Genomic DNA, 20,645 nt, shown 5'->3' with positions numbered 1-20,645 from the left:
AGAAATGTTTTTCCATTTATACGTTCATTGTTGACGTCAATTTATTTATTTATTATTTGATATTAGACCTGGCTATGATGATTTTTTACAACTATTAAAAATTGGTACTTATGGTTATTTAATAGAAACATTATGCTAAGTTTTAATCATTAGTAATTAGACATTTAAACACATGAAATAGTATTAGGTTAACTTAATAAACCTTTTTTTAAACAATTCATTATTGAACAAATTACATTTATTATCTATTGTAAGGTTTCAGCCAAACAGAGGGCCTACTAATTACCCACTGCCCAGGGGGAACACTGGACAGTGACCTAGTAGCCGCGCCAATCAAGATATTACTTGCTGACGGAGCTACTAGGTTTTGATAAAAACAAAAAAAAACCCAATATTAATAAAAATGAGGGAAAAGTATAGAGAAAAAAAAAAAAGAGGCCATGTATAATATAACATCATTTTTTTTAATTATTTAATTAAAAAATGTATAATTACTATTTAAGATATAAATATATTCATAGGAAATGACTATGAAAAGGAGAAGAAAAAAAAGAAAGAGGTGCTTGATACATAAAATTTAAAAAGGGGGGTTTCTTGATGTTGTACTTGTTGTTGATTGTTGATTTGAGGAGTGACGGCCCACCACCGGCCATAGTTGTGCTTTACGCCATAATCATCATCATCATCACCATCTCGACGTTTTGTTTAAATAAAAAAAAAAAAAGAGGACAAAAAAATACAGTCTGATTGACACCACAAGTCGACGGCAGATCAACTCGAAGTTTTATTTAAAAAAAACGGAGGACAAAAACACAACGACACCACTTGGTGGACAGCAGATCCACTCGACGTTTTATTTTGATAAAAAAAAACGGAGGACAAAAAAAAATACAATGAACAGCCTGGTTGACGGCCGGTCGACTCAACGTTTTATTTTGTATAAAAAAAAACGGAGGACAAAAAAAAAATACAAAAACGTGGTTTTCACAAAAAATACAAACGGACAACTTGTCGCCTCGGCAGTATAGGTGGAAAAAAAAATCATTGTCGCGGCATTTGAATAGTGGCCGGTGATCATGATGTCGCCGGGTGGTGGGGGTGCCAACTTTGAACTGGTTCATAGGGAGAATACAAAAGTGTAGGGATGCACTGTGTGCGGTCAACTGTCACAACAAACCGGGTACTGACCATTGGATCGGTTGATTGGTATATAAACTAATTTAATAATTGGGGACATACATAATACCTAATGCACACACTATTAACTGATAAGATTTATATATTAAAAAAAAAAACTTGTATAAATTCTGCAACATTACACTATCTAAATTCATTATTAGAGTTAAAATTATTTTTATACTTTAAAAAAACAACAATAATTATAAAACAAACATTTATACCTTGTAAATATTTTTAGTAGGTCATATTAAATATTACAAATAATTATTAATAGGATTTAAAATAATTTAGACACATTAAATAAACAATATACAAAACATTACTTAAAAATACTTTTAAGACTAATACAAGATTTTAATTACTAATTAATAATCCAGTGTTTCTTGTATTTCATTAATAGAAACATCACTATCTGCGGCCGACGAGAAAATTTCCAATTCTTCAAGAATACGTCTCTTCTTAGAACTTTTACTTCCGTAACTCATAATTAAAGTTTACCTTGCCAATTAAACAAAGATTTAAAAACTTTATCTATTAGAGATATTATAAATATTATCAATGTACCAATTGTTAGTACAAATGGGTAGTAGTAGTAATTAACTTATTATATCTATATAAAAATTATAAGTATACTTAATTTTTATTTAATGCTGAATGAAAATAAATTATTACTAAAATGTTAAAAATTAAACGTAGAGTTAATATTAAACGTATAATATAGAGTAAACATTATTTAAACATTCAATAGTTAATTAAAATGTATTATTAAAATTGAAATGTAAATGTAACATTACATAAATATTACATGAACAATATTAATTTTATAATATTTAAAGAATAACAAATAAATATTATATTTTTAATATTATTTAGTAAATCTAATGTAAATGATTATACAATATTTAATATTCCGAAATGCTATGTGGGCTTGTATGGTAAAACTTTATTTCTTCAAATGTGAATAACAATTACATAGAAATACTTAGAAATATATTTTAACAATAACGAAACAAAAAAAGAAAATATTTAGGTCTGATAGACCCAACGTACCTAATGAAGGGTTAAACTATATTTATTAATTGTACTTCTTAAATAATCTTTTTGCTATTGGTTATTTAGATATAATTTAGTTTCTTCATAGTCAATTGTATGCAAAGTATCTGTGTGTGCTATATCGCATAGACAAAACAATTTGTTGATAAATTTTTGTTCTTTAGCAATTCGTGTCAAATTTTTTCGTTTTCTCGATTTATTCAATGATTTCCATTCTTTATACAAATCGTCTATCTGAGTAATACTATGCTGATTTCTTTTTAGTAGAATTTTTTTTTTAGTTTAAAATACTTTTATTTATTTTATGACTAATGTAGCATTACTACGGATTTTTTAATTAACTTCTCTCAAATTATAAAATAAAACTTTCAATACTTGACCATTTGTAGGCAAATTAACACAATAATTTAGTTTTCATAATTACCAATTAGAAATACATAACTTCTAGATCTTTTGGCCATTATAAAAATTATAAAATATTTTATTACATAAAAGTAAAAGAAAAACAATGAATGTGTAATTTAATAAAAAGTTCCAAAGACAATAGTAGCTTGCTGTACTACATAGAATAAAATTCGACTTGAATAATTAAAATATTACATTTAACAGAACCTTGAAATGGTTATAAGTAGACCTCCGCAATTATCGATTATAGTTATCAATTATCAATTATAGACCAATACAACATAAGATAAGATTAACATTTATCTATTTTGTCGATGATTAATTGCGAAAATGGTAATGTCTTGATTAAATATTATAAAACTAAAATTAATTTAAAGAGAAGTAACTTGTGGTACATTAAATATATTATAAACAATCAGATAATTAAATTTAAAGTAAAAATAAAGAAATTCGTAAAATTAAAAGTTAACAAATTTAGTAATGCGAAATTCATTTTTTTATGATTTATTTCAAATAATACTAGTTCAATGCTAAAAAATTCAACTTAAGTAATTTATATTCAAGTCAATATCAACACTTGAAAATGTTGTAGTGAAGTGTTGAAACTTTTAAAGTAACAAAGTATAAAAAATAAGCTGTTTAATTTTTTTTGTGTTATCAATATATTGTTATCATGTGTAAAAAATTCAATAAATTATTAAAAATAATATATCAAAATATTGGTCTTAACATAATGTTTTTTTTTTGTATTTAGACTTTTATTGAAAAAATTAGTCGATAACCTCTAATATAGGTTTTATAGAATTCTTTATTCTTCGAAAATTCGAGGTCAAAATCTTAAAATGCTGTGCGCCTCGATTTAAACATTTCCAAATGATCTTAAATTTTTAGAATATTATTTTTTTATACTAAAGAAAAAAATGGAGGAGTGTCCTGAAAGAAATTTCGAAATTCGTAAAATAAGGACCACCCTAGTAAATATGTAAAGTCACACAGTCTCCAATATTATAATTCTCTGGTGAATCAGCAATGCTGATGATAATGTAAATGTATCATTATTGATAATAAAAATTAAGTCTGGGACAGATAAGTTTTATGAAAACATTAAAATTGTTAAATTCTATAAAGATCACAAAGTAACGCATACTTTACATTAAAAACTTGTATTTTAAAATGAATTCAAATTGTGAAGAAATGTTTGTACAATATATAATTAAATAAAAGAATGTTTTTTGAGTAAGAACTTTATATATGTTATTATAATAACTTTTACCAGTAGTAAAATATAAAATAATGTAAAAAATTAAATATAGAATTAAATTAAAAAAAAAACTGTATCTTTTTAAAAATACTTATTAATTTTCAATTCAGCGACCTCATAAACATATATTATTATATATAACACCATAGATTAAATACACATATATAAGCCATGGCATTCAGACAATTGGCAACCGATTTTTTGTTAATTTATACCAGTAGAGATAGCGCTATATATCCTCTCGAGAAATATTAAATATTTAATAATAACTGTCTAGTTTGTTGATATTCAAGTAATAGCCGCGATTATTGATGTACGGCTAACACCGTTAGCGCAAATTGAGATAAGAACCAGTTGTTACCAAAAGGCGATTGCTTATTTAATTTAAATGAAACTTTTCGTTTTTAATACGAATTCGATAAAAGGATTTTTATATTATTTGGTGTTTAATTTCTTAACTTACCAGTAATCAAGTCTAAGTGAAATATTTATTAATAATTACACATTTTATAAGGTTTTCATGTATAAAACTAATAATTTAATTTTTCAAATATACAATGAAATAGTAAGAAAAAAAACAAATTACAAATATTTTAGAAAAAAATATTCTAACAAATAAAGCAATTTTAACCAAAGTTCAGATCACTAAAAATGATAAAATAAGAAGTTAAGATAGGTTCATCCTATAATAATATTGATTTCCTCTTAGAATCTTTAATTTATCTACAAAGACCATCTTATGAAATTTTGACTTCAAGTTAAATATACTAAAGTTTACTATGTATTAAAGTTAAAGTTAAATATTCTAAGTGTGACAAGCACTCTTATAAAGTATTTATAATAGGATATAATTCATTTGTTATTATACTATTTAATTTAAAACTCAATTGTGTTGTATACGACTTTTCATTTATAAAATGATGAATTATCTGTTGAGCATTAGTAACAAAATGTATTCAAATTTCTTTTGGTTTTTTCAACTTACTAGTAATTATTTGATTTTGTGTTTGAAATGTTTTATAAAAAATTAAAAATTCTTTGTCATTAAAAAGAATCCAAAGTATCCTCTTTCATAAATTTCACATGGTTTACATGGAAATTTATCTAACAATTTTTTATCGAAATACCCAACAAAATATACATTTGAGCAGGTCTTTAAAGTTAATGTAGGAACAGAAATCAGTTGTTATTGTATAGTAGTACAGGAATTAGAGAAGGAAGTTATTTCAGATGTGTCTGAACTATAATCAGAATATATAGGATTTTCAGTTGTAGTTTCGTCAGTGGAAGATAAAGGTAAATTCAAAATATTAGTGTCATCATCTAGCTCACAATTTGAGGTTTCAGATGATCTCATTAAATTGTGTTTAGCTCGAATTCTAAATGATGCCCTGAAAGTCCTAGCCGTAGAATTCTTATTAAAACCTCCCCTTTGACGATAAACTGAAAAAGTGTTTTCTAAAACATCCTGGTTTAACCTACTAGATATTAAATAATCGTATCCTAAATTTTGCTGTTGCTGAAATAACATTATAACGGCGTTGATACTCCAAACTATCAAAACATGGTGGTTTTACTCCATATCTTTTAATAGGTTGTGATAATCTAAGGTCACTAATAATAATGTTGGCTTGTTTCAGAAAGTTTAATTGATTGGGATTTTTACTATATAAAGCGCAAGATAAAGGATGATTTTTATCATAAAGATTTTTCAACTCATCCTAATTACAAAATAATTTATCCGCCACTACTTTCTGTTTAAAATAATTTATAAAAATATTTAGAGTCTTGTACTGTAATACCATATTTTATGTCAAAGTTCTATTAAGGATTCTTAGTATAGTATTAAAATAAAAAATTAAATTAAATTTCAATGAAAAAATTATTACAAAGAGTTAAAATCATAAAAAACCTTACATTATGTCATAAAATACAATTAACGTGTATAACAATAACTGTTTAATTATTTGCATCATACATTCATTTAATAATTATTAAAGATTTAAAATACCACGTATATTTCAACCAATAGAAGCACTCAAAATTTACACTATCTATCAGCAGAATCGCCTGCATCCAGCGCATCGTTTCCCTGCGTCCATTTATGATAAAAATTGGACTGCCAAAATTGTGTACGGCGTGGTCTATCTATATGTATTTAATCTATGATAACACTAAAAAAAAAAAATTAATTAAAAAAAAACGCTTGTTTCGAAATATGAAATTTCATTCCGTTTCGAGTTTGCTAAGGAACGGAACTTTTGCTAACATACGTTCTGGGGGTCTATTTTTGAATCGTCAGTTCGTCGAACGTATACGTTCGTTGAACGGACACGTTCCTCGAACGGTCACGTTCGTCAAACGGATTCTATTGTTCCATTAGGTATACGGCCTTCTAGATATTGTTCGATGAACATTTATGTTTTACGATTGTTTGCAATTTATTGTAATAACATAAATAAATATTTTGAAAATTAAATTCATACAGCTTGATTTTTAATATTTATTTTTAATTGATATATTACTTTTTAATAACAATAATTTATTACTAACACATACATTTAAAACTTGATAATTTAATTTATTTGATGTGAATTTATTTTAAGTAATTCGCTAAAACTATACAAATAATTTAATTACACAAATTCTAAAAAAATGTATTTACAATTGCATACATGTTAAATTAAAAATTATTAATACACTTTAAAACAACAATACTTAAATTTTCGAAAATAAAGTGTTACATATATTTTATATAATTTTATTTTATTTATTCATTTTAAGATTAATTGATATAATTTATAAATTATGTTACATATAAATAAATAATAAATTTAATTAGATTTAAATTTAATATTTAATAATTAAATTTAATTCCCTTAATTTTATCCCGATTAGTTATTTGATTTATAATTATTATATATGAATAAATAGCAATTTTAGTAATTAAATTTAGTATGAAATTGATATTCAATATTTTAATATTGTAATTTTTTTTTTTTTTTTTTTTTATAGTATTTTTTATTCAAATAACTTTATAAAATTTACATCTATACGAAATATATGCACAACCGTAAATGGGTTAACAGTAGTGAAAAAAAAAATTACAATATGACTTGAATAGCATGCAGTAGGGGGGCACACAATGGAACTACCTACTTTGAATTTTGTTTTTTGATTTCATTTTTTTTATTATTTTTTTTTTTTCTATAGGAGGTCTCTACACCATTTTCTTTTTAATCTTCTTGGCGGATTGTCGGGGATGTGTTTTGAATAGAGGTATTGAATATTAGGGTTTGGGTGAGAGTTTAATTTGTTATGAAGTTTAAGGTAAGCAGTTTTGGCAATATTGTTAACATAACTAATTTGAAGATCTGAATGGAGACTTTTATTAGGGACGTACCAAGGGGAATTGGTGAGTGTTCGTAGGCAAATGGATTGAAAGGATTGGATTTTTTGGATGTTGGATGGAGCGGCACAGCCCCAGATTTGAATACCATAAAATCATAGTGGAAAGATAAGAGTTTTATAGATGAGTGTTTTTAGCTTTAGATTAAGTTTGGAACGTAAGAGAGGGCGAAGTAGATGGAGTCGGGTGTTTAATCGTTTCCTTTTTTCAGTTATATGGTCTTTCCAAGTTAGTCGTTTGTCAAAAATGAGGCCTAAGTATTTTACTTTATTATTTTGGGGTAGTAAAGTGTTGTAGAGTTTGACTGGTGGACAGATGTCTGGTCGAAGAGAAAAGGTGATGTGGTTTGATTTGGTTGTATTTACTTTAATTTTCCATTCGGTAAACCATTTTTCTAAAAGATTGAGGTGGTATTGGAGTTTGAAATTTGTTATTAAGGGATCAGCGTCTGATGCTAATATGCTTGTATCGTCAGCAAAAGTATTTAAGATTGTAAAGTTAGATGTAGGTATATCAGCTGTGTATATTAAGTATAAAAGGGGGGATAGGTCACTGCCTCGGGGAATTTGTAATTTTTACGGAGATATTATAAAAATAATAAAGTAGTAGTATATATCTGTACTTTTAACGCGTATAAAAATTTAAATGAATTGATGCAATACTTTTAAATAAAAAAATTTTGTTATTTATGAATAAACACACTAGACCAGCGGTTCCCAAACTTTTTTAGCTCACGGCGCCCTTTTTGAACTAAACTTTTCTCAAGGCGCCCTTCCCAAGACATAGCATGACTAATCATAAAAAATGAATAAAAAAACAAATAAAAACCAGACAATTTTTTCATTATAATACAAGAATATTTATTTAATTTTAGTTATATACTTTTTACACATTTTAATTATTTTTGAAGATTTACATTTACATTTATATTTAGAGGTCGAAATAGATAGGTATAAAATTAATGTGATGGATGTGCTTGCATATCACTGCACATTTTTTCAAATCTTGGAATTAAACAAGACACAGCTACTCTCATTTCTTTTTCAACATTGATTTTGGTTCGATACTTGCTTTTTATTACTGCAACCGCCGAAAACCCAGCTTCACACAAATATGATGTCGAAAACGGAATTAAAATACGTTGAGCCTTATCACTTAAAAGAGGATATTCATCTTTTATAGAAATCCAAAATTTGGTTAAATCTATACTGCTAAATTTAGTCTTCAAACTATTGTCGCAAGACAACTCGATAAGACTCTCTTCTTCGGTAGAAGTAAACTCAGATGGAGCAGTAGAGTTGAATGGATCTTGAATCCAAGAAAATTTATCTATATTTTCATTTTGAAAGTATTTTTCAAACCAAATGACGAGTTGTGATAGGTGATCTACAAAAATAGATTTCATATCTTGAGAGATTTTAACTCCGTTAGAGGTCAAAAACTGCTGTAAAGTTAAAAAAGAATCCTTACTCGTGCCTTCATTCATTTTTCTTCTCCATAATTTGAGTTTTTTAATAAAAGCTGAAATTTTTTCCATTGACTTCAAAAGGTGCATATTTTTTCCTTGCAAAGAGGTATTCAGTTCATTCAGTTTATCAAAAATGTCACACAAATATGCCAATTTTATTAAAAATTCTTTATTGGAAAATTCACTGGCATGTTTATGTCCTTCTTCTTTAATAAATACATAAATTTCCTCTCGTAGTTCAAACGTACGTAGTATCATATTACCGCGCGACAACCATCGTGCACTGCTATAGTACAGCAAACTTGTGTGTTCAGCTCCCATATCTTCACATAGTTTTTTGAAAAATCTCGATTTCAGTGGACGAGTTTTTATATAATTGACCACATTCACTACACATTCTAAGACTTGGTTCAGTTCAGGACTCAGATATTTTGATGCAAGTGCTTCTCTATGAATAATACAATGAGTCCACAGTGCATCAGGAGCTTTGTTTTGAATAAGCGCCTGTAATCCTCCATAGCAGCCAGACATAGAACGAGCGCCATCAGTACAGACACCAACACACTTAGTCCAATCTACACTATTTTCAGACATAAAATTATCAAGAATCTCGAATAAGTCCTGAGCCTTGGCACCAGCTGTAATATTTTTACAAAAGAGTAAATCTTCTACCATGTCATCATTATCTATGAACCTTATGTAGCATATCAAATGAGCATCCTTATTAATATCCGTAGCCTCATCCAGCTGCAACCCAAATGCCTTTTCTTTAAGTTTTTCTATCAACTGATCATTGAGATCATCTGCCATATGGTGAATTCGGCGACTAATTGTATTATTAGACAACGGCACTTTTGAAAGTAATTTCCCAGCCGATTCGCCAATCATAATGTTTACCATATCTAAAGCAGCTGGTAGGATAAGCTCTTCTGCAATTGTATGAGGTTTCTTACATTTTGCGATTCTAAAAGCAACTTTATAAGAGGCTATCAATGCATTGTTTGGTATTGATGCATTATTAAAAAATATACTTTTTTCCTGTTTTAGTTCTTTCCTCTTTCTATCAAAGTAATCGCGAGATTTTCCAACCGCATACTTATGATTCGTTTCCAAATGGCGCTTCAATTTACTTGGCAACATGCATTCTGGTGCTAAAACTTTCATACACAATACACATAATGGTCTTTCTTCACCATTCACTTCTGTAGAAGTAAAACCAAATTCCAAGTAACTATCATCATACTTCCGATATTTTCGTTTTTTTACAGTCGGGCTGTTACTGGTTGAGGGTATACTTTCCTCCTCTACACAACGATTATGACTGTTCAATAAAAATCGATCCATGATTTACAAAAATTAACAAAATTTCTATATAAAAACGACGAACACGATAGAGCAACACACTACGCGAGACTGGCGGTCATACTAATCCGAAAACAAATTTTATCAAACGTCTCATAAAGTCATGACTATGGTCTAAAAATAAATTTAAACTCATTAATGGTGGTGGTTATAATGCGACAGAACCGATAACGATAAACAGTTTATCAATTTTGTGAAGTCGGAGACATAAAAATTATTTTTCTCTACCGATATTATAGTAATCGGTTTTGTCGCATTACCCTCGCCGCCGTTATCGAGTTAAAATTTATTTTTAGACCAGGTAAATTTCTACGACGACGCGGCGCCCCTGAAAAGACATCGCGGCGCACAGTTTGGGAACCACTGCACTAGACTACAAGAAACTTTCATTAGAAATAATAATATACTTTTCTAAATCAACTTTTCGCGCTGTGCAATTAGACTTTTCCTATTATTTCTAATTTTTAATATTATAACTTATTATTAAAAAATAAGCATTTGCATATAAAAAAAAAGTAATTAATAACAAAAAAAAATTGTTTTAAATTAATACTGATTTTGATTATTAATATGTTAAAAATAAGGAAAATGACATATTTAACCTATTTTTTTAATCGTTTAAAATTGATTTTTGTGAATGTTGAGAGGTGACGACTTGGGCCACGCAACGGATTGTGGAGTCGCCACCCTCATGACTCCCTTGCGAAAGCAAATCGGGTCGCCAACCACTTAGGCGAGGGTCTTGATCATAAAAAGAACAACATCCGGACCATAAGTGGACTTAAGAAAATAAACCAATAATATTAAATAAAATAATGTATACTTTGATGAAACAAAGTGGATAAAAAAAAATTATATATACATATACCAAAATATAAAGTGTTGTAGACTATAATACGCTGATACCTTGTAAATAAAACAAATATGTATATTTTATGTCACCAGTGGTGGACATACTTTAGTATGTCGAGACCGTTACCTTAAAAATAGAGAGAATTATTTAAAGGTAAAAAATAAGATTCATACAAATAAGAAAAATAAGATACACGTGAATATTGAAGATATTCACGCAATAAAAAGATTTTTGTTGATTATGAATATTAAGGGGATTTTATTTAATTATTACAGTTACATTAATAGTGGACAAAACCCGAAGGCAAAAACCACTCTGAAAATGAAGGGACAAGAGAGAAAAAAAAAAAAACAATTGTTAAGACAAGAAAAAATTTAACCTACAACTTTTAAATATTACACGTGAAGTGTCTTCCGCATCGGAACAAGTTCGTGTACTCCGGGCGCGGCGTATAATTTTTGTAATCTGTCTGGCCGGACTGTAATTGGGCACTGCGGGAACAATATATATATGTATTAAATATACATGACATACCACTGACCAATAACCTTATAAATATCAATACTAGATAAAGTCCATATACACTGTGTATTATACAGTTCATAAGAAAATAAATTTAAAACAGAAAAAGGCTCAAACATTATATTAAATAAAATAAATACAATATACGATACCCAGTTCCGGATGGGACTCATCCTAAGATGGGGATCTCGGCCCCGGAAATGGCCGACGCCTGGTTAAATTAATACATGATTTTTAGACGACAAACACGAAAAAAAACTATTGGCTGCACACACACATCAACAAAATACCACAACGGTAGTTCAAAAGGAAGAGAGGCACAATTTTTTCTTACTCACCGGGCGAGACATAACGACGACGAAGATTACGTTTGGGAGAGGGTATCGGCTTAACAATTTACAAAATATAAAACAGATAAAAGTATGAATAATATTAAAATTATTCAGGTAGTGACAGTGGTGGCCAGTGTATGTGTCATTAGGGTGGTCCTTATCTACATAGGTCATTTTTTTTTTTTATTAAATTCAATCAGGACGCCCCCTAGAATTGTTCTATAGGTTAAAAAAATACATTTTGTGAAGTTTCGTGATTGTCCAATGATTTTTTCCCGTGCCGCAGAAGGGTTGAAATTTAATAAATTGGGGTAAAAATTAGTTTTTTTGTATAACTTATTAAATTTTACTTGAATCAAAAAAATTTACTGAATAAAATTTGTTTAAAAATGTATTTTCTATAAAATATATTATATTATTTTTTACTCTATATTGCTTATTTAATTGAATAATCAATAAAACACATAAATACGCCGTTTTTTCCTGATTCTAATTTTTTGCGTAATTCAGTTTTTATTAGCGTAAAAATTGATAGGCCACCTGTACTTATAAGTTTCAATGGTAATGAGCAACTTCTAGGCGTTCCTTTTATTAAATCAAGTACAGGAAGAGAACAAGCTTCAGCAATTCATAGTTTATTAGTAGAATGGTATATTGAAAATAAAGTTCAGGCTATTTGTTGCGACACAACAGCCTCTAATATGGGGAGATTACAAGGTGCTTATATTATTTTAGAGCAATACCTCGAAAGGGACCTTTTATAAAATTGCTTTATCTAGTGGACCATTTTTTAAAAAATTTAAAAAAAGTTGGGCACAGATTAAAGACTGTACAATAAATCCAGATTTAGAAAATATTACGGTTAAAACACAATTAAACGGCTTAGAAAGTAAATTAATTTTGTTTATAATGGAAAAAATAAAAATTAATCAACCAAGAGAAGACTATAGAGAACTTCTTAATTTGGCCATTATTTTTCTTGGCGGTGATCATTATACAAATATTTCTATTAGATCTCCTGAAGCTTTTCATCACGCCAGATAGATGGATGGCAAAAGCTATTTATTGTTTAAAAATTTTTCTTTTTCGAGAGTCTTTCGAGCTAACAAATGACGAACGGGTTGGTGTTCATGATGTTTGTATATTTTTGGTAAGAATTTATTTAAAATACTGGTATTCTGAAAATAATTCTATTGAAGCTCCTCGTATGGACTTAGAATGCATGAAAAATGTTTATGAATACACAAAAATTGACGATGCCGTAGGTTTGATAGCACTTTAAATTTAGCAACCAATGATGGTATCTCGCACCTGAAAATGCCTCAATGGCATTTTTTGATGATCAAATACATGTTGAAATAAAAAGACTTATGGTAAAATCATTACAAACTAATGAATGTGAAGACTTAAAAAAAATTAATCCGCCAAGAAATATAAAACATTTTGTAAGTAAAACTATTGACAAGTTCATTAAGGCAAACTCAAAATTTTTTTTTAAACGTTTTGATATGAAAACTAGTTTTTTAAGCAAAGATCCCGAACGATGGAATTTAAATATATATTATCTAGACTGTCAAGAAATAGTGCGAAGATTAAAAGTTGTAAACGATACTGCAGAAAGATCAGTGAAATTAATTGAAGAGTATAACTCGATAATTACTAAAAAAGAAGACAAAAAGCAATACTTGCTCCAAGTTGTCGCAGATTATAGAAAACATTTTCCTGATGCAAAAAAAAACACATTAATGAAATAATGATGATTATTTAATAATAATTGATAATAAATTTCCATAATATTTTTTTAGTTGTGTTTTTTTTATAATTAAAGTTTATTTTTATTATTTATTAGTTTTATATTATATGTTTTAATCAGTTATATGTTATAAGACCAAGATTTAGAATTAGAAAATATTTTACTAAGCAATATTTGTACATAATTTTCAAATCTAAATTTTATAATTTATATAGATTTTGTAAAAATTTGTCGATTACGCTAATAAAAACTGAATTACGCAAAAAATTAGAATCGGGAAAAAACGGCGTATTTATGTGTTTTATTGATTATTCAATTAAATATGCAATATAGAGTAAAAAATAATATAATATATTTTATAAGAAATACATTTTTAAACAAATTTTATTCAGTAAATTTTTTTGATTCAAGTAAAATTTAACAAGTTATACGTAAAAAACTAATTTTTACCCCAATTTATTAAATTCAACCCTTCTGCGGCACGGGAAAAAATCATTGGACAATCACGAAACTTCACAAAATGTATTTTTTTAACCTATAGAAAAATTCTAGGGGACGTCCGGTCAAAAAAAAAACTTTGAAAAATAAGAGCCACCCTAATGTGTCATATAGGGAACGATTGTTAAACTGATAAAGAATATTGTGTGTATAGCGTTCACATTGACAGCAACAGTACAGTTTTCTGATTACACGGCCGGATATAATGTACGCGCGCCCATTAGCAAAGCAAACACAGTAAATCTATCTATATCATAAAATTCATATTTTGAATGAAGTATGGATCAATATAATTCTTTTTTTTGTAGATGCATGATGTCTTTACCTATCATTTGGTATATTTTTTTTATAAATCTGACTTTTTACCTGCCTACAGGGGGGGATTCAAAATGACAACTTTTTCACAAAAAATTGACTTTTTCAACTTAAATTTTCAATAGTCATGATATATTTATCAAATTGAACAATGAATTTATTATATAGATCGAGGTTTTTCTCTGGGTGTAAAGATTTGCATCGAAGCGTTTTTTTTTATAGTGATTTTAATCACTGTCAGATATCATTATACTTGATCCAACTATGCCACGTCACCACTGTGCCGCGACCCCCCTGTGCTGTGTTTTTTTTTATAATAAATTTTTATAGACCCCTTTCATGTGACACGCTTTTTTTGTAAATCGAATCATACCCCTTTATACAAGGGGGGTAAAAACTTTTAACTTGCGTATTAAAACTAGGGCATTTTCAATTTAATTTTTGATAGTATTCCGGAAATACTTTTATATGTATCTTAAATTAAAGCTTATGTAATATACTTTAATTTGAAAAAAAAAAAATTTGACCTCTGGATTTGTCTTCACGGTAAAAATGACTACCGTGTTCAAAAATATGCCATTTTTGTGTTAAAATTCTGGGTTTTGTATTTTATTTTATTTTAAAATACTTGACATGGGGAGTACAGATTTTCATAAATATTATATAAATAAAAATTAATATAGCATAGAAAGTTAAACTTGTTTAAATTTTTTTGCTTTTTGAAGTTGAGAAAATTAACTTTGAAATTTGAACTAGCTTAAATAGCCAATTTTTTCAACCTACGGTAGCGACGTACGGTTGCCGAGTCGGTAAAACTTGTGTTTTACACGATTGGGGTACAAGGTTGTTCCAAACCGCGTATGGCTATGAATGTTTTACATTTTTTCTTAATTCTTTTTAAGTTAAAATAAATTTTCAACTACTTTGATATATATTTATTTATTTATTATTAACTATCATTTCTGTAACTTTTATTTTCGGTTATTATGTTAAGTGGTTATATATTACTTATTTGGTAAATTAAGTAATCTATTAATATTGTAAATGTACTATCACTTTCTTTTAAATTAGTTTATAATTCTAAATATTTTGATTTATATAATGGGATTTATTGGTATATTTATCTTTTTATTTTTTTGGTGATTTGCTTTATAATTAACATAATGTTTGAATTCACTTCATTAAAGCAGAATTTTCTTAATGATTTAATAATTTTTCTATTAAATATAAATTTTATAAGACATTTAATTTATTTTATTAATTAGTTAATATTAATATATAACAAAATAATATTTATATAATTTTTAATTTTTTCCCTTGGTATTTCTTTTTATTTCTATACCAGCAATTGTCTGGTGTGTGTATTGACATTCTTTTGCAATATTTGCACCCTGCAACAAAATTTAAACGTATTATTCAGTTTCAATTTTTAATGGTGTATTGTTTTGTAGTATTAAATATATGTATGGTAAAAAACTTTATGATACCTTAGAATATACATCTGCCTATGAATAATTCGCAGATTAAAAACTGTTTAACTACAATTTTTGTACATCATGATTGTCAATTAAAATAATAGCTTTCAGGAATCTCATAAAAATATTGTATTTAACGTAAATGCTAAATTATTTTTAGTTTAGTCAAATACAAATGTGTTTAAAAATTAATAATTAATTGGAGTTACATATAATTATGTTTATAGAAAAAAGGTCCTAAGCCTAATTTTTCATTAAGGTTTATTATAATATAAAACATTTAAAAATCTTAAATATAGTATACACATGTTTAAACTCTTTGGGTGTTAAACATTTTTTATATAAACTAGATGATATAATGTTCTATAGATATCTTAATTAATCATTAATTGTGTATATAATTTTTTACTATTAAATACAATATTTAGTTGTTTAATGTAATGTAATTTTAAACTATAGTATATAATTTAGTGTAGTTAAAAAAAAAAATTTTTTTCAATAAATGTTTGTTGATTATTGATATTACAGAACGAATTATACAATTTTGGATTTTACTTACATTTTGTAGAATTACTTTTTTTCTTATATTTTTTTTTCCGGTATTTTAACTTTTTCTATGGTTTTTTTTTATTTAGCGTTTTTTGTTTTGTAGCAATTTATTGATGAATGGCCAAAAGAATGGCAACTGTAACATCCTATTATATAGTATTTCTTAATTAATATATGGGTGTAAATTATTTTATTAATATTTTGTATTTGATACGTACTTTTATTTGTGGTTTTTTTTTTGGCTCACTTTTATGAGGAGGCGATATGGTAAAAATTATTTTATTTATAACACCACCTTTATTTATAATCATCTGTAATATAGTTTTCAGTTTGATTATTATACAAAGTATTACAAAAATATGTAAAATTATATATACTTACGGTCAATTGACAATATGCTCATTATAAATGATAGATTTTTGTTCAAATTCTCATCGAACAGTGATTACTTACCTTACGGACTGTTGCTTTATAAGGTATAATACACATTATCGGAAAAAATTAATTTAAAATTTATGGAAGACAGATGGATTATTAAATTGAAATCACAATACACGCGCGATAGTGGATATAAACTTATATTTTATTTAGCTTTTGTGAAAAATATCAAGTATATATGACTGTTTGTAGGCTAATTGATGCAAGCCACATTTTACCAAAAATTTTCAGATTCGGTCGATTTGAATATCTATTAGTTAATTTTATGTTTTCAGAAAAAAAATTAGTTGATTAAAATGTTGCTTACGCTTATTAGCCTACAAACAGTAGATATAGTTTATGCATTAATGATAGCTTGCAATTTTACATTTTAGCTTCGATGCGAAGCTGAGAAGGTATTGGTTTTACTAAGATATGTATAAAAGTGTCAGTGTAATCGGAACACTTTCAAAATTTAAGTTGAAAAAGTTGTAATTTTAACTCCTCCCCCTTTGGCACTAAAAGGTCAGATTTATAAAAAACAAATATACCAAATGATGTTTTTTTTTTTTGTGTCTGTTACCAAATTTTTCATCTCTCACCGAACCGATTTATTTCAACGATACGTCAAAAGATCACAAAACGTATCTAGTTTAAGACATTACCCTCAAAAATTAAAAATAATTTCCCTCGTTACCCTAAATGGGAAAAATGTCCAAAAAAATTATAAATTTAAAAATCACTAATTTTTGAAATTTTTAGCTTCGATGCGAAGGTATTGGTTTTACTATGTAGTGTTTTTTTTTTATGTCTGTTGCCACTTTTTCTCAGCTCTCACTGGACCGATTTCTTTCAACAATACGTCAAGAGATCACAAATCGTTTCTAGTCGAAGACATTACCCTCAAAAATTAAAAAAAAAACTATTACTTACGCCTTTTAAATCTTCATTCGGCATTTCGCCTTACACGGCCTCCTCGGCCACCTTGCCCTCCTCGGCCTCTTCGCCCTCCTTGACCACCTCTGCCTTCACAGCCACCCTCACCATAATAATTGTAAATATAGTTTGGCATGATGCTCAAAAAATGGGGGAAATATCCAAAAAAATTACACATTTGAAAATTTGTAAATTTTGTCATTTTTCTCACTTTTTTTTCTTAAAACTTTTTCAAAAATAAACAAATCATCATAATTTTTTTTTATACTAAAACCTTAGATATTTTCCTTTCATTTTATATCATTTTTTTGAAAATCTAACACTTGTCTAACCTGCTCATTGGGGGGGGATTTAAAATAGCAACTTTTTTACAAAAACTAACTTTTTCAACTTAATTTTTGAAAATGTTATAAATGCATATGTGTGTATGTGTGAGTTTATTCATTTATTGTATCATTAAAGTGTAGTGTATATTAATATACAACCGATAGAGTAGGTAATTGATTTGACGCTATATTGTTTAAACCCAACTAAACGCTAAATTGTACATTCCCAAACAACAATCATATTATGTCAATTGCCACCGGAATTTCTGGTAATCTTTTTCTTTTTCTTTGCCTTAATACCAACTACTTGGGGTCGGCCTCCCTTAACCTAAGATTCCACTTGACATGATCTCCCACATAATCTACGCTTACATCAGCTGTCCTCATATCGCATTCAATAGCATCCCTCCATCTCTTTTTTGGTCTTCCTCTATCTCTTCTTCTTTCAACATTCATTTCTATAACTGTTCTTACAGTTTCCGATTCTTTTCTCCTCATAACATGACTAAACAATTTAAGTCTGTTTTCTTATCCACGATTGACCCAACCACTACATTTCCTCTTATATGCTTGTTCCTTATCCTATCTTCTCTAGTCACTCCACTCATCCAACTAAGCATACTCATCTCTGCTACACTTATTCTCTGCTCTACTTTCTTATCAACCGCCAAACACTATGAACCATACATCATAGCTGGCCTCATAACTTCATACTAAATTTAAAAACTATAATTAGTATTTATTCAAATATTATATTTTAAAATCAAAGAACTACTAATCAGGATATAATTAAAGAAATAAGAGTTCATGTTGCTTTTGGATTATCCACCAATTTCTCTAAATGAAACACTATCTAAAGATTTGCATCGAAGCGTTTTTTTTTTATAGTGATTTTAATCACTGTCAGATATCATAATACTTGATCCAACTATGCCACGACACCACTGTGCCGCGACCCCCCTGTGATGGGTTTTTTTTCCCCTGAGATATCCACTAAATCAGGACCCAGTTATTGAAATAATATTTATTGAAATAAATTTATTATTTGGCTATAGTTTTATTTATGAATTAATTAACGAGACAATTGATAATACATATTTAACAAATTGGTTAAAAACATTTTACTAACAGGTAAATATGTACATTAAACATTTATACATATTGAACAACAAAATTTTAGAGTTGTGTGGTATTATTATATAAAATATATAATATTTTATTCGAACCATGCTATTCAAAAATCTTTTTTAAACGGACCTTATACAATTTTTATGTAATTTAGTGTATATTAATATATTTTAATACAAAAAAAAAAACCAGCACAGGGGGGTCGCGGCACAGTGGTGCCGTGGTATAGTTGGATCAAGTATAATGATATCTGACAGTGATTAAAATCACTATCAAAAATAAACGCTTCGATGCAAATATTTACACCCAGAGAAAAACCTCGATCTATATAATAAATTCATTGTTCAATTTGATAAATATATCATTACTATTGAATCTATGATATATTTATCAATATGATAATTTTTTTTCTTGTCTTGAACAATAATTATTTATAAGAATAGTTATTTTGTTCGTATTAATAAAACATTAGTAGGGTGAAAAAGGGGATTTTGGTTCCCCCCCGCTTCACCCACCCACCACACCACATGTGATGTAGGTGAAGATACTAACATAATGCAATGGGAGAGGGAACGTTGAAACCCAACGTAAACTAACCTAAGGCAGGTGAGGAACCTCTCCTCTTCCACCAAGTCTTATGATAGGGGGTAATGAAACACGACGTTAACTATCACAACTTGTCGCGCACCTAAATTATGCTCAGCCATATAGTTTATACGTAATATCCTTTTTTTGACGAAAAAAAAAAAAATGCATTTTCCAGGTAAGCTATACGGTTACGGTGAAAAGTATGAATTTTAAACGTCGAATCCGTTATTTTGATATGCGACATGCATATATTTAGATAAAGTCTGTACGTAAAATGTTAATTTTACCTAATTTGTAAAAAAAAAAAATTAGTTCGAAACATTGTGTGCCAGATGGCTGTATTGATGATTATACTATAGCACTCTAGATAAATACAGCAGATGGCTTAACGCGGCGTCGATGTCGCCGTCAATTACATTAATTTTTAATATACGATCTATAAGTTTGACCGTTATTGGTATAGTGAATAATAAATCAGTATTTTTTTTTTTTTATCGACAATATATAATAATGACGACTGTTAGAGTTTTCTTATAGCAAAACACATTTTTAAATAAACACTATACTACTACCGCCGCCGCCGCCGCTGACGACGACGATAATAATAGCTGGAACATATATTCTAATGATTATAATATTATTATTATAATTGTAATACACTTATCGATTAATGTCATACATATTTTTGTCTGAATTATTACACGTATCCCTCTCAATGTTATAAATGATTACTGTATTTAACAACTTTAATTAATTATTTTTAATTAAGTAATAGTCTCGACTGGTCGGATTGCATTCTTGTTCCGTCAACGCATT

At 27.9% G+C, this 20,645-nt stretch overlaps 1 protein-coding gene and 1 long non-coding RNA gene across 3 annotated transcripts; both read right to left on the bottom strand.

The window, feature by feature from the left end:
- Window positions 1–8,265: 8,265 nt before the first annotated feature.
- On the bottom strand, window positions 8,266–10,119 carry LOC126894840 (zinc finger BED domain-containing protein 5-like). Its single transcript, XM_050666139.1, has one exon. It carries the CDS (start codon window positions 10,117–10,119, stop codon window positions 8,266–8,268), a length of 1,854 nt encoding a protein of 617 aa, XP_050522096.1.
- Window positions 10,120–15,722: 5,603 nt separating this feature from the next.
- On the bottom strand, window positions 15,723–17,088 carry LOC126894458 (uncharacterized). Of its 2 annotated transcripts, XR_007701416.1 has the most exons (4): window positions 16,816–17,088; window positions 16,653–16,745; window positions 16,445–16,580; window positions 15,723–15,801 (listed from the first exon to the last, which is right to left on the bottom strand). It is a non-coding gene; the product is annotated as an uncharacterized LOC126894458 (long non-coding RNA). The 2 variants fall into 2 exon arrangements; XR_007701415.1 differs by having other exon boundaries at window positions 16,445–16,745.
- Between the last annotated feature and the right edge of the window lie 3,557 nt (window positions 17,089–20,645).

Source organism: Daktulosphaira vitifoliae, unplaced genomic scaffold, assembly GCF_025091365.1.
Source record: "Daktulosphaira vitifoliae isolate Bord-2020 unplaced genomic scaffold, ASM2509136v1 Scaffold_1, whole genome shotgun sequence".
Lineage (NCBI taxonomy): Eukaryota > Metazoa > Arthropoda > Insecta > Hemiptera > Phylloxeridae > Daktulosphaira > Daktulosphaira vitifoliae.
The sequence above is the reverse complement of the archived record's forward strand: the minus strand, read 5'-3'. Positions and strand labels throughout refer to the sequence as shown.

Bases quoted from the DNA above. Each gene is read 5' to 3' on its own strand.
- LOC126894840 (XM_050666139.1), bottom strand. From the start codon at position 10,119: ATGGATCGATTTTTATTGAACAGTCATAATCGTTGTGTAGAGGAGGAA.